This window comes from Fundulus heteroclitus, chromosome 8 (genome assembly GCF_011125445.2).
Source record: "Fundulus heteroclitus isolate FHET01 chromosome 8, MU-UCD_Fhet_4.1, whole genome shotgun sequence".
Lineage (NCBI taxonomy): Eukaryota > Metazoa > Chordata > Actinopteri > Cyprinodontiformes > Fundulidae > Fundulus > Fundulus heteroclitus.
This window is the reverse complement of record NC_046368.1, coordinates 9,684,459-9,700,112: the sequence shown is the minus strand read 5'-3', so window position 1 is coordinate 9,700,112 and position 15,654 is coordinate 9,684,459. Positions and strand designations below refer to the sequence as shown.

Genomic DNA, 15,654 nt, shown 5'->3' with positions numbered 1-15,654 from the left:
TGGTGGTGGTGGTGGTGGTGGGGACACAACGGGTCCAGTTGTGGACCAGAGGAACAGCTCCATGCCAAGGGGAGCCGTTCAGAGTGAGGGAAGCGCGTGAGAGGAAAGCGAGCGGAAGGGGAGCGAGGCTGGAAATCCCTACCACGTTTTGGCGCGTGCGCTTACGCTCGATACAAAGTAACAAACGTGACGTTTTAACGGAGCTGAATGTAAACACAAGCTCCTCTGTTTTTCTTTTTTTTTTTTTCTGGGTCCCTGCTGGACATGTTTCCGGTGCTGTAGACCGAGCTGTTGTTCTCAGCCTGCTCTCTGCATCGGTTTATTTTCATGCTAAAATAATAATAATAATAAAAAAAATACCGAAAGTTCGCGTTTTTCCTCCCTCTCCTGCCGCTCGGTTGTGACGAAACGTAAAATGCAAATACGGCGAGTGACTCCGGGCTTTCTTCGCTGTTAAGCGAGACTTCTCCACACTGCACGGACTTGCCTTTTTTTCTCTTCTTCTTTTTTTGCCTCACTGGATTATATCTGAGTTAAACCGCTGCATCCAGCGGTTCGCTTCTTGTCTGGAGGGGGAGACTGGACCGGATCTGCTGAATTCAACTTTTGTTTTGTTTGTTTGCTTGTTTTGAGCATGAAGAGAAGAAAATTCTCCTGCATTTAGTCTCTTTTTTTTTTTTTTTAGTCTTCATGGTGGGCATCGCGGGAGAGCTGGCATGCAGAGATCCAGCCCAGCGTTTTCGCTGCTGTTAAGCCCGAACTTGTGACATCACGTCGTTACAGGAGTAACAGTGAATGACCGAGACGCCCAGAGGAGCCCAGAGGAAGCCGACCGCAGTGCCTGCTCGTGCGCCGAGGAACGCGGCTCTCCGCCGGCTGTGAAGCAGCTCCAGGGCTCGGTCCGTTTGCTGGGAGGGGTCTCCGGAGCAGAGATGGAGGAGTGGAGGCAATGCGGGCGGTGGTTGATAGACTGCAAGGTCCTGCCCCCGAACCACCGGGTCGTGTGGCCCTCAGCGGTCGTGTTCGACTTGGCACAGGCGCTGCGGGACGGGGTGCTCCTGTGCCAGATGTTGCACAACCTCTCCCCCGGATCCGTGGATCTGAAGGAGATCAATTTCAGGCCCCAGATGTCACAGGTAAGTCCGTGCACAAACAAACTTCCAAAGCAATAACGTGGATGCATTTGCTGCCCCCCCCACATTTCCCAGGCTCTTGTTTTGTGGTTGTGCACACACACTCTCATATTAATGAGCCGAACACGCTGGTGCATCAGTTAAATTACATTATCATTCACTCCAGTAACTACATTCATAAAGTGAAACTCATATTCATTGCACACGGTGACATAATTCAAGTCTTTAGCGCTGTTAATGATGATTCTGAATTACTGCTAATCTAGCGTAATGTTTGAAAGTTTAGTGGAAGGAAAAAGTGTGTTCAAGCAACAAGAAGAATTGGAGCTTTGTGGGTGATATGAAGCCAAGCCCATATAGGAGTTTTCAAGAAGACTCACAAGGCATGGCTTGTGTCCTGAATCACCATGATGCTTGGCCCTCTTTTTTTCCCCCTCCAGACAAACTTTTTCCTTCCACTAAACTTTCCAAGTTTCAGTATTTTCAGACAAACCACTGGGCCACTGAACTTTAGGGACTCAAGGGCTTGACCTACCCCTCCGTGTATGTGTATGCGAGCCACTAGGACCTTGTGAATAAGTCTATGTCTATAACATTTCTGTCTGAAATGCTTTAAAAAAAAGGTTCTTTTGCAATATTGCCATTTTCCGGGGAACTGCTTTTTCTGTTTTCGTTAGCTTTAGGCAACGCATACAGCAATAAATGCTTGACATAAGTGAACCTTTGGCTGATTTTTCTAATTTTAGTTAATTTTGCTTCGGATATCTCCATTGAGGCTCTTCTGGAGCTTCTTGTCCACATCTGGGTTGTAGCAGGCCTCCGGTCTGTGATGATGTGATGATGCGATGAGCATGCGGTAGTACGTGTCATTTGCAAGATCCGTACAGGTTTGTACCGGCTGAAAGAAACAGTTGATCACCTCTGCAGGTTCCGGCCGGGCTTTGTGTTTGCAGCAGCGGTTTTTTTTTTTTTTTTTTTCCACAAAAGCGAACCTCCTGCCTAGGTTTGGATGTTTTCATTGCCGTTCACCCCTCCGCCAGAAAATCCGCCTCGTCAGCAAAGCGATCGTGCCGTTTTTGCTGCCGCTTCAGCATCTTCACATCTGCTTTAGAGGATGTTAACTCGGATTTATCAAGCCAGTTGTGGAAATGAGCAAAGGTGTGACGCTTGAGATGAGGAAGTTGCAGATTTTTACGAGTTGAATAGTTTACACTGAGGCGCAGCTACAGCTTTATGGCTGCAGTTGTTGCAACGACGACAACAATCGGGCAGTTTTGAAGGGCAGAAATGAAAACGGTGATGGATTATTTTGGAAGCACTTTAAAGACATTGTATAAAGAAAATAAATATAATGCTGGAATGCACAGTCGTATATTAGTTTACCGGCACGGGTGTGATTTATTTCCACCCCATTTCCTTATAGAGCGTAAAGGAAACGAGCATTAAAGCTGAGTAATTGTTGCATAATCTTGCAGCAATAAGAACAGCCTTCCCTGAGCAAGGCGTCAAAAATGTTGCTCGATAACGTGATTCAGCGTCACCTTCAGTAGTAAAGTTTCAAGTCTTAATCTCCATCTTTCTTTAAAGCAAGTCTAGATTATGATAATGATTTAAGGAAAACAATTATAGACTTTTGATTATACAGTCTGCAGACGCTTTTTATTCAGAAATATAATTCCTAAACACTGTTTGCTGTTTGGATGTCTAGTTTGAACCTAAGAAAATTCAGCAAATTAAATTTATTTTTTTTGCTTTTTGCACACCACAGATCCAAAAACAAAGCCGTTTTTTTCTGAAGATTTTATCGTGTAAGGTTCTGTAACCTAAGAGGGACCTTATCGCGGAAGGTAAACGTGTCCCTGAAAAAGGGGAACCTTTTTGAGCAAACATCCTGATATATAACCAGACTAAGATTGCACATGAGCCTACGTGGTTTTATGATCACATTGATGTGCCTCTCTAGAGCTTCCTATTGACCTCAACATCAATATGAGGAAGCGTTTTGGTTCCCCTGGAAGTTGGTATGACCACATCAGTGGAGGAAAAACGTGCCCTTACGCAAAATGTTTGGCTCCCAAAGTCTGACGGGGGACACCAGCCGGTGCCGATCGCTCAGTGTGGCCTCGCCTCGGTGGGAGTTGGCAGGAAGGCTGAAAAGGACGTGCCAGCTCAGGAGTAAACGAGTTCGGTCGTGCCCGTTCTTGTGGTGCAGAAGTGGGTCGAAACGGCCGCGGTCTGAGAGCGATGGGTATCTGACAGGGTGTTTGTCAAATATCCTCGGCACACCTTCAGTGACCTGTTTCTGTCACAGTAATGTGTGAATATGTGTCACATCTGTCTGTCTGCGTTGCACCAGGGCCTCACCTCTCCTTCCTTTTGCTTAATACAAAAAAAAAAAAAACAACAGTTTGTAATTCTGGTCACTGGGTTTAGTAGGATTTTTGATCTGATGTTTTGGTGCTATATTTTTGATTCATTTCATTGAAACATTAAGGGCCCAGAAGGCTAATTGTAAGTCAGATGAGCGTGCCAAGTAGGTGGAATGCTCCCTGAGGGTCGGGGGACAAACGTCTGCCTCAGTGAGAGGAGTTCAGGTATGGCGTCTTGTTCATGGGTGACAGCAGGACGGAGCAGGCGACACGCAGACAGATCGGGTTCTACCGTTGGCTCAGATCTTGCTTTATTGGTCCGTCTGCGGTCATATTCCACTAGTTAGATTGTTGATGAAAACTTAATTTACTTCAATAACTCAATTCACAAAGTGAAACGCATATTTGTAGCTTCATTAGTTAATATAAACACAGATTGACATCTTAAAGTCTATATTTCTGCTAATTATGATGGTTCTCCACTTACAGTTAATGCAAACACATAATTTAAGATTAGAATATTAGATTAAAAGATTTTAAATCCAGCAATATGGGTTTATTTAAAAGTGTGTCTGATACCTGATTGGAGGTTGTTATTTTCATAAGGTACATTAATCTGTCCAACCAGCCTCATTGGAACAGCTATTCTAATTTATTGAATATGACTGTATGTTGAAGGCCTCATCTATGGTTTTTGGTTTTTAGATCTGGAGCCGTTTTTAGATCTGGAGCCGTTTTTCATCCAGAACAACCTTCTGGATGAAAAACGGCTGTAATGAACTTTCTGCGGAGGGCTGCCTGGTTTGGGGTTAGGCGGAACTTGAAGTTGCTCCACCGTCTGAGCTGCTGCTGCGCTGCATCAAGGTGCCAGCTGAGGTGTTCCTGAGATCTCATCGCATTTGTTTAATTACCTTTTGAAAAAGCTTCTACATCTACAATCTCTTCCTCTGAGTTCATTTACACACCTCAGTAATAATGAAAGTATTGAGCTTGAGTTTGAGTCTAATTCACTCAGTGACATTATCCACACTGAAGAGTATTGTGTCAGGGCGACCTGGTGGCTCTCTTGTTCGTTGATAAAAAGAAAAACAACCTAAGTTTACCTTCTTTTTTTTAAGTTTCCAACCATTGGTTAAGAGGGACTAAACTGGAAATCATCCAAACAGCAGATTCTTCGGGGGCAACTCTAATTTTATTTGGTACACTTTGTGATTTCAAATGACAACGCACTTTAAATCTGATACTATAGTTTGAAAAAAAAATGGTGCTAATCCACAAGCCTTTCCTCCCTGTGCTCTGTGACCAACAGTAGCCCTCACTTATCAGCTCCAAAAGCTTCGGACTCCCATGATTACAAGGCGAAGGAGATGTCTGGATGGCATCCTTTGATCCACCCACTAATTGCCCTCCCGGTCCTTCTGAGAAAATCTGCAGCGAGGAGTGGAAGAAGTGTCCTTAGTGACAAATTGGGTTAAACAAAACCCCGGCAGGAGAACGGTAGTTTGTGATTTATGATAAGGAAAAGGTCAGAGTGTGTGTTCTGATGCTTGGAAACACACAAGCCGAGTGGCTTAGCCAAATGAGAAGGAACGTGAAGCAGAGCAATCAAATGCTTTGGGGACACGATTCATTTTCAAGTTTCTACAGGCTTGTAGGTTTCTACAGCTATGTTCATTTCTGGGGCCAAAATAGAGAAATTTGCGAAAAACAAGCGTTTTAAACGAAAAACAGTTGATTTTTTTTTTAAGGCAGGTGGGAACACAACTGAAAGTCGGATTAGAGCGATGACGTTACATTTGGAACGCCAACCTCCGGCATCATTTCACAAAATTATGTATATTTTTAGTTTTCTTTGCTCTAAAATATGATGAGGTTTCTATAACTCTGCCCAAAATAAATTTCCCCCTCAATGGACACATTTCCGCTAGAGGTTGAATTGCTGCTCGAACCGTACGTTTCTCACTTTTTACCCCAGTTCCTTTTTCATTTATTTTTCATGCAGCGTAACAAGCTCAAGGGGTCAGTTCGGCATCAAGCGACAGACAGAAAATGAGTCTGCAGATCAAGTAAACAATGAACGTTTTTTTAATGCCATAAAATGGTGGAGCGGTTGACCGAGCACGTTTGCATTTTAAATTCTTAACTGTGTACCTTATCGATCGAACTAATGGAAAACGGTTTCTCTAATGGTAAGTAAGTCGTTAAGGTGGTAAATAATTTGTTCACCCTGGTATAAATCTGCCAGCGCAGACTCCATCTCTTTGGGATGGATGCAATAATGTGACTCCTATAATATAGGTTAAACTGTGAGTACACCATTTAAACACCAGAGCCAAACCGAAGCAGTTTCCTTAATGTCCCTTATTTCTTAATGGTAGCCACGATTTAAGTACATTTAGTACTAATAAAAGCATTAGGAGACAGCCATTAACATCTGCCTGATGCTGAAAGGTGAGTGCCCACTGCAACACTTGCATACCAGGTGGACGCAGAGCAACAAGCATTAGCGGTATTCTCATTAATTCTTCTAAAAACAATGTTCTGAAGGGCTGCACCAAATGGGTTTAAGGGAGAAGGAAGGGATTTATATATTTTTATGTTCTCATCTGTTTATCCAGGAGGAGTCCAGCTGACCCCCAATTTATAGAGTCCAATAAAGCCTTCGTTGTGTTCTCGTCGTTTATTCATCTTCACCTCAAGGTTGTAAACAGAAACCTAATGAGCGCTGGTGTTTGCAGACTCTGAGCAGCTCAAATTGTATGAAGCGATAGTTCGACGCCTCAGGCTGTGTCTGGGAGACAAGAGTGAGCTTTGCTCCATGTAGCTTTTTTTTTGTGGTATTTTCTTTCACCTCTCATTCTTTGATATTTTTTTCCCCCCTATTCCTGCCAGTGAGGTTACCGTGAAAGCCTTTGGGATGAGTTGAGCAGATTCATGCACCACCATGCTTTTGTCTGTGTGCTTAGGATGTATGGGAATTGCGTGCGTGAGTGAGAAATGTTACAGTACCTGTTTTGTGGCTCGATGCCAAGCCTTTAGAGTTCTCCTGAAGCTTCCCAGTACGCTGCTGGGCTCCAGATCCCACACACAGCATGCTGCTTCCAATCACTGTAATTGAGGTTCTTTCTTTTTTTTTTTTTTTTTTGTCCGGCTCCCACCAGACAGATTAGCTGATGACAGCAAGTAGCAAGACCTGATTTGAAATCGCACATCACACACATGGCTAGCAGACAAGGATTTCCTTTTAAAAAACAATGGTGTTAAGTGTCAAATAGGATTCAGTTCTTTAAGCAATATTTTCCACATTTTTAGGTCAGAATTTTGATTATTCAAATGACCCAAACCCAATTATTAAAAACTCACTATTTTTAAAATCACTGAAATTCTTCCCAGATTGTTCCTTTGAGCTGTTAGTCAGCCGTGTATGTTGGCAGAAGAAAGGAGATGACACCAATCATGAAAAAAGACAAAGTCTCCTGAGTCTATCTATCTATGTATGGTATGTATGTTATGTATGTATGTATGTACGGTATGTGTGTGTGTGTGTGTTCATTTGCGTGCTGTTGACAAGAGACCGTCACGGTTCTGCGAGTAGAAGAGTACAATCTGTAACTTTTGATTAATTTCTGAAACACAAGTTGGCACCAAGATGTATTGATTAGATTTTGTGTCTGTAAAATAAACGCACTCATGGAGGCTTGATACTGAGACACGTTTTCTGGCTTGGTAACCAGTTAGCATCAGCGTGTCGACTTCCAATGTTATGCTTTTTTTCCCCATTAGTAAGAAAAACAAAATAATTTCCAGTTGCAAAAGAATCTAAAGAAGCATCAACCATTCAGATTTAAACTAAAGCTGGCAAGCTATGAGCAGGATATCGTTTACGCAGGTCAATACGGGCGTACTATGCTAGCAGATAGCCCAACTAATTACCTTGGTAATACTAGCTCATTAGCCTGTTAGAGGCTGTAAAAGAATTTAGACCTGAGAGGAGGTAACCCTCCCAAAAGAAAAGGATGGATAACATGTTGCCAAAGATAAGTATGCCTGAGTTATGCCATATCACGATCAAATGTTGGTATCGTCCAGTCTAAGCCCTGCCCTAAATCAAGTCATCCATCTTTGGCAAGACTGGAGAATACATTTCCACAGACCATACCCATCTGGTCTGACTGAGCTGAGCAGTTTTGCAAAGAATTTGCAAAGATTTGTGTTTAAAAGATGAGTAAAGTTGGTAGAGAAACATCCCAAAAAACGTTTAACTGGGATTTCCAGGACAGTTGTTCGGATAAGTATTGTGTCAAGGCTGCTAAATATAAATAAACCGCACTAGTGGAAAAAATACACGTAAGTCAGTGAAAAATACAATGTGTTTAACTGTTAATGTAAACCATTTACAGTTGTTTTTTGATTAGTCACAACTTGGCACCATGGACCTTTATCCTCTTTATTTTTGGGAAAAATCATGTAGCGGGTTAGCCTAGTAGCACTTTGCTAGCAAATCTTGGATGATGCCTAATGCTACGCAAGTAAATTACAGGAGCTTTGATAGCACATGTGAAATAGTAGCTGCCTTCCTTAGCTTAAATGGCTTACCAAACAGTGAAAATGCACCACTGTACCCTCACAAAGCTCTGAAAGGGGCTACTGTTGCTTTTTGAGCTATTTTTTTTCCTGCCTGGCATTCTATTGGACTGTTCCCTGTAGATATTATGATATAATGCTTATTAAAGCTGATCTCTTCATCCTTGTTTTTTTTTTTTTTTTTAATGGATATCATTTATCATCGTGTCTGGATTCGGTTCGAAATTACGAGTGGATGGATGTACGGCACATTGTGTCTTTTAGTGACTGTCGTTCAGGGAGTTGAACTGGAAATACCAGAGAGCGGCACCGAAACCTCCTACTAAATCCATTTCATCCTCTCTTAATCAGCCCTTTGATCACAGTGTACTCTGAATTTTCTCTAAAGGTCGGACTTATAACCCTGAACCACATCTGATCTCAGCGGGGGCTAGAAATGAGACCAGAAAGAAAAGTATCAACCGAATAAACCCAGCTTGTTCTCAAATCTCTCTTTGTGACTAGAGCAAGGAGGAGGAGGGAAGTGACTAAACTGCAGAAAGCCACCCCCCCCCCCAGCCTCCCTTAGGGGTAATTTAATCTCAGTGTTAGGTCTACTGTTGACCCGTGACCCCAGTGCTCACCGGAAGTAGGTAATACTGTTAATGGAGCTCATTAGAGATACGCGCTGGTTTGAACAGCTGGGATAGTGCAGCTGAAAGCTAATGGGATTGACAATAAGGGAATGAGTCTCAGCGAAGGCTTGTCTAACCTTTTTATGAAGTGATCCTGCTCCTGAGGTCACAAAGATTTTTGCTGTGTTTTTTTTTAATGGCTTCAGTGTTGACACTTTTCAGCCTTAGCTCATAAATGGTTTGCCATTTCTTCAGGGGTTCAAAGTAGCCTTTGTCTCAACAGTGTTTTAACACTTAGTGCCATATCATAATCAGCTGACATTACCCATAAACACTGATAGGGTTAGTATAGAATATGGCTAAATCAAACTGAGTTTGGTTGCTTTTTACTGCTGGTTGGTCCACTTTTACATCTATTTATCATAGCTATGGTATCCAATAATATTTTAGTTGGCACAAAACTTAACCCCCCCCCCCCCAAAAAACAAAAAACAAAAAAAAAAAACTAAAACAGCTTTGAATTGCTTAATAGAGTTTGTATCATACGTTTAGATTTACAGAAGAACTGGAAGATGAGCCCGCGTTTGACACCAGCAGAAGCTATAGGAATGTATTATTCAGCAGTAAAGCGTGCACATAAATGGCTTTAGGGCATTGTACAGCATGTTTGAGCTCTGCTCTTCTATCTTTTTCCCCTTTGAAGAGGAAACTCTGGCCTTCAGTGGATGATAAAACAATAACAGTACTAAAAAGAAAAAAGATCATTGCAAAAAAATTTATTTAATGTAGTTTGTTTCAATCTATTAAATCCTCAACATTTTTGCATGCCTGTGACCATGTATACCATGTTTTGCCCATACGTATTTTAATTGGAATTTAGTGAATTGTGTTTTTAAACAGCTTCTTTATTTAGCCTTTCTTTAAACAGAAATTTGTTTATGTCTCTTTTGAGGGAGACCAGCCTGAAAAACGACCAGGTGTTACTAGTTACAGCTACAAGGCTAAAAAAAAAAGTTTTACATTAACATCAAAATACATGAAGAACATATAAGAGTGTACAGAGAGAGGGTTTCAGAGATATGGTAATGATTTCAGGATAGCAAGTGAGTGATGCCTGCAGCAGCAGAAAAGTGGCTTGAAGTTTGTCAACAACCGGCCTCAGGAGAGCCAATTGAGTAAAGTATGATGTTATTTGCATCAAGGTGAACTTTAGCTGTAGTTTTCCTCATGTTATTATTTAACAGGGGAATTAAAAGTAAGTTCTGAGGGACTCCTTTTAAGATTGCAAGAAAAATATATAAATATAAAATATAAAAAATAGACTCAGATTTTATGTCAATGACGTCACTCATTTATCGCTCCTGCTACACGTCGCAGAATCGACTTTACCAGGAGCAGAAACCAGTGTAAGAATTGAGTTAAATGACACTGGGTGCAAATGCGCAGATTATTTCCTCAATCATTAGGTATTTAGCGGAGGGGATAGAAACGCATCAGGATCGAATGCTAGTAGCGTCACATCATCAGTGACAGGTTGCAGAAGTCGTTGTCCTGTCCAAGTTCACCTTTTTTTAAAACAGACGTCAGTCAAAAGCATGCTGCTTTGATTTCATTCAGATGTTTGAGCTTCTGTGCTCACATGACAAAAAAACAAAACAAAAAAACCATCCATTTTAACGTAGAAACAAGACAAAACTACTAAACAGTGGAGGCTTTACATGCCGGCGTCCAGCTGCTTCTTTGGTGCAATTTTATTTAAGCCAAATGAACCTTATCCTCTTAAAGTTAATCCGTGTGTCAGCCACTCAGATCGGACGATTGAATGCCGTTTATATATCAAAAGAAATGCCTGGAGGGTTTCCTGAACAGCGTGCGTCTGTGCGTGCGTGGTGAATGTGGAGATGCTAACCTGCGACTCATGTTCTGACTGTACTGTGCTGTCAATATAGTGTACAAGTCATGGAAGAGGGTTGACTTTGTGACATTTTATTTGACATTTCTTGGTATTTTAAAGATTTCCTGATCTCATGCAGTTCATCCAGCTTCTCAGGGCGTTAGAAGAGAAAATGAGCCCAAGCATCACTCGTCCTCCACCGTGCTTAATAATTAACATACGGTGCTAATCAACATCTCCATCCTTTGTTTCACTCCAGACCCACATTGAGTGTTTGGGGTTTAAAAAAAACACAACAACAACAACTTAGTTTTACTGTCGTCTGACCGGGCGCACACAGTTCCAGTTTAAAGTCTTAGAGTTTCAGCAAACATCAGATGTTTGCAGCTGTGGCAGCAGGACATAAAAGACATTTAATTTCAAGGCTGGCCTAGCAAACAACGGGTTGGTAAGTAGATGGTGTGTAACAGTTATTGTGGAGCCTCCCAAGATGCTCTGCCCTTTGCTGCAGCTCTATAAAAGTTAGTTTTGGAGAGATATATCTTTTTTTTTTTTTTTACCTCGCTTATTATCCTCCTCAGTGAGTGTAATGGGAAGATTAAGATTAATATTGTTCACCCTTGTTTTGTCACAGTTCCTTTTTTTGTCACCGTTCCAGGTTATTTAAACATTTTAACTCATTAACATCTGCACTTATTTGCCTTACACAAATCTCAGGTTCTCCCATCTTTCTGTTTTTGGAGAGTAGCTAAGAAAAATATGGGCATTTGTGTATTTTAAAAGGTAAAGTATAGTGTTAGAATGTTTTTGCTGCCTTTATTGGAATTGTTAAAGGTGCTGCTAATGAAGTCAATATTGGTTTGATTATTTTATATAAAAACACATTTTTCTCTCTGAAACATGTACACAAATTAAAGGTACGATGGCTGTAAAAAAGTTTTGTGTTAGATTAGGCAACAATAAAAGATAAATCTGAAGAAAAAAAATCTCAGCCTGTCAACCACAATAATATGCTTTATTGTATCTACAAACAAGCCTGGTTAAAATTATGCCTTAGCTCTCATTATCTGTCTATAATGTGTTTTTTGTGTTGTCATCTCTGAGCTGTAACAGAAAAAAAATATTTAATTTCAAATGAAGATGTTTGTGGAGCAAGCAGCTTTAGGCCTCTTTTCTTTATCACATTCATTATTGGGATAACATCTCGCAGCATAGCACAGGCTCTGATAAAAAGAAATCAATACGAGGCTGTAAGAGTTCCCATTCTGCGGCGACGTTCAACAGAAAGAACGCAGAGCAGAATTAGTTTAGACTCAAAGGGGAAAGTGGTTAAGGAGTCGTTGTGGTCAATATTCATGAAGTGCAAATGAACGCTTACACCTACAGTGTTGCAGCTCCGCGAGGCAGCAGCCCGTGCAGCTGCAAGATGAAAAAAAAAACACATGAGTACATTTTCATATTTTCCTGCACCCTAACTGACTGACATGTCTGCTACTACTGTGGATCACCGCAGAAACCAACAAGTTAGGTATTGACTATTTCTTGGAACAATGCAAATATTTGAAAGGGGAAGAGAACAAATGTGCTGTTTGAATATTCAGTGTTAGATTTAAGATTGAAGTACTCACTAATAAATAAATATAACATACTGTGTACAACTCTTATCACTTCTATGCTGATGATATTCTTTTAAGTCAACTGAATATTTAAAGTCCTCCCTGATAATTTGTTAGGTGTATCAAACTGTGACATCTATTTGAAGATAAGACTAAAACGTATGTTATCTCCTCTGGAAACCTGATAAATAAAATCAAACAATATTTAGGTATATTGGCCTCCTCTGTCAGACCAAACTGAGAAACCTTGGTATTAATTATCCTGTCATGTCATCGGGGCCATTCTCATGGATTAATCAGAAACTGTTTCTTTCAGCTAAGAAATATTTCTAAACTTCAAACTTAGTCGTCAAAAGCTGAATTACAGATGATTATTCATGCTTTTATTTAATCTCGTCTTGATTATTGTAAATGCCCTTTTGTGTGTTTTGAAATAGAAGGATCTTGATCGTCTCCAGTCAGTTCAGAGAGCTGCTGCAAGGTTTTTTATTCAACACACGAAGAGACGGCACATTATTCCACTTTAAATGTCTTTGCATTTGCTACCGGTATGTTTTAGAGTTCATTATATATCTCCAACCTTCTAGAGCCGTACCCACGTTCTTACAGTTTGACATCCTCCAGTCAAAGGCTGTTAATGGTTCTGCTTACTCGTTTTATGTGGGGACCCGTTTCATTTTAGATTAAATTAAATATTTAATAAAAAATAAATACTTCCATCCATTAACTCTCTATACCAGTGTATCTGTACAGGGTTGGGGCCTATCTCCAGCGATCATTAAACGAGAGGCGGCATACACCCTGGACAGATTGCCAGTCCATCACAGGGCAACTAAATAAATAGTTCTTAAATTATTAATAGATATTGAGCCAAATAAATAAATGCTCCCATGAAATTAAACAAACATTACATTATGTTTTTTAGCTTTCAGTCCCAATCTGTATAATATGATTGAACTTGATTTTGTAAAGTGCCTTGAGATGACATGTTTCATGATTTGGCGCTATATAAATAAAATTGAATTGAATTGAATTTATATATTTATTTCAAAATGTATTCAGGTATTTCAAAAGTTTTAAATTTATTTCAAGATATATTATTTTTTTAAGATTTATTGACTGTTGAAACCTTTTTATTAATAATGTATTAAATACAGTATTTATTTATTTAAGGTTGAATGAAACAGTCCTCCATAGACTTAGGTCCTATAGAGCTGTGGCCCCACAATAGTGGAAGGCGTTGCCGCCATCTTTGTTTTGACCCATTAGTTCAGATTGGCCTTGACTAGTTTTATGCTGTATGATGTTGCATGCATGCTGTCTTTTTCTTCTCTTTTATGCTTTTATTTTCTGTTGTTTTATTGTGTAGCACTTTGTGGGTTTTACCCTATTAAAGCGGCTATGTAATTAAAGTTCTCTTACTTACTAATACAGTATGCTGATTAGTTTTCCTGTCTTTTATTAACTTGTGCAAACTGAACGTCTCTGGCGGTCTGCGTGTATAAACCGTAACGCCGTTAAGTTCTCAATTTAACTCCCAGGTGGTGGAGGAAAACAGAAGTTGAGTATTCACATTTTCTTGAGGTCGCGAAATCCCCATATTCCATCAGCTGCCGAAATTGGACTATATTTTAGTAATGAAGCTCAATTTAATTCAGATGATAACTAATATACCAGAAAATGAAATCCTTGCTGTTGGAGGGAAGCTGGGAGAGCTGCTAAATCAGGTCCATGTTATCTTTAATATCCTGCCTTTGCAGAGGACTGCAAACATTATAAGTATGTGGAAGTAAATGATTCACCGGTTTAAGCCTGAACATTTGGTGCTTAATTATTTTCTAAAAAACAAATTAGATTTAATGCAGTGCCTTGCAAACGTATTCATAGACTTTAAGCTGTCATTTTATTTTTCAACTCAAACCTCAACGTGTTTTCCTGCAATTTTATAGACTAACCCTAAGTAGTGTATAGTTATTGTGAACAGAAAGTAAATGGGCTTAGGGTTTTTCATTTTGCAGATATAAATCAGAAAAGTATACTTTACCGTTGTATTCTGCCTCTTTACTATGATACCTCTACGTCAAATTCAGTGTAAAATCCAATTGTGCGTGCCAAAAAATTCGGGCCATTTGGAAGAGTTGCAAGAACAAAAGCCACTGCTGAAAGAAAGCCCCAAATTATGTGGGAAATATACTGTAGCAAAGATTTGGAGTAATACTTTCTTTTGACTCTGGCGTCACCCATTTCATTTCTGTATCGCTGGCAGGGCAAGCTTGTGGCTTCATTGTGCATGTAACCAAAGAAAAGTTGAACCAGACTGAACAGGGTTATAAAGAGAGACTTTTCTGTTGTACGGAAGCCCATGTTCCTGCAGGACTTGAACTCGGTGCGTCGCAGCGATCTGCCACTCCACATTCCCTTCTAATAACTATTTAATGTGGTTTTATAAAGCCAGCGAGAGTGTGTAGTGTTAATATTTTCACAGTCGGGGTGTACGTGTTTGTTTTTCTGCTCTAATTAAGTATATCCATGTCTTCATCCCCTCAGCGACCCAAAATAATCCTGTCAGACTAAGCTGCGTTCTTCACACAGCACTAAAAATAATGGCTAAAAGTCTCCAATGAGTTGAATACAAAGTTGGCAGGAGGAGGAAAAAAAGAGGATGGAAACAGTGGTAGCTGCAAACAGAAAATTGTTTTGCTACTAATTGGGTTCGAGCATTGTAGAAACTCACATTTACAAAGGGGATCCGTTTAACATTTGGTCAGTGATTTCAATTTTTTTTTTAACCTTGTTACTTAGACAGGCTGCACAGGTGTTTTACATGTTCTCCCTGAGCATCCGTAGGTTCTCTCTGGGTACGATGGCTTCCTTTCCACAGTCCAAAATGTTCCCCCAGGTGTGAGTATGTGTGTGTGCTTTCTTGTTGTCTTATGATGAGGTGCCGACCTGTCCTCACCCAATGACCACCCACCCTGTGTGGATAAGCCGGACCTAGACGATAGACAGAAAGCTTAAACCTTACCATTTACTCTCTTTTTGACTCAGCTGTTGGCATAAGCGTAACTCTGGAGACGAAGCGTTACTGCATCATGATGCACATTGTAAATATGTGATCCGCGGCTCCCTCCCCGCATACAGAACAGACTGTGCGTGAGTCAGACAGTCTGTTCAGAAAAACCAGAGCCCCGTATTTTATCAGCCGCATTTAAAAAGTCTGCTCCACCTAAAGCCTTCGGTCCATTAATGCCCGTCTTTCTCTCTTCTTTTTGCATTCCTCTGGGGAGTCGCTCATTGTCTGAGACGCGAGTGTTTATGTCGGGGAACTCCAAGTTGACTTAATCCTTTGATTGAGAGCGACGCTTTACATGATGTCATGTTGAGGCAGATTAAAGCGGAGCTAGTAAAAGGCACCGTCACCGTTAGTGTGGCAGACGAGAACAT

General features: G+C 40.6%; 1 protein-coding gene across 11 annotated transcripts in view; it reads left to right on the top strand.

The window, feature by feature from the left end:
• vav2 (vav 2 guanine nucleotide exchange factor) overlaps positions 1 to 15,654 on the top strand; it is a 275,668-nt gene continuing 260,014 nt past the window's right edge. For 5 of the 11 annotated variants that reach the window (XM_036140085.1, XM_036140082.1, XM_036140079.1 and 2 more), the window contains exon 1: positions 3 to 1,136. In XM_036140085.1, the coding sequence (XP_035995978.1) occupies positions 933 to 1,136 (204 nt within the window). In that variant the 5' untranslated portion in view covers positions 3 to 932. Of the gene's footprint in view, positions 1,137 to 15,654 lie in introns of all 11 variants that reach the window. The other 6 variants (XM_036140078.1, XM_036140076.1, XM_036140077.1 and 3 more) reach the window with 4 other exon arrangements.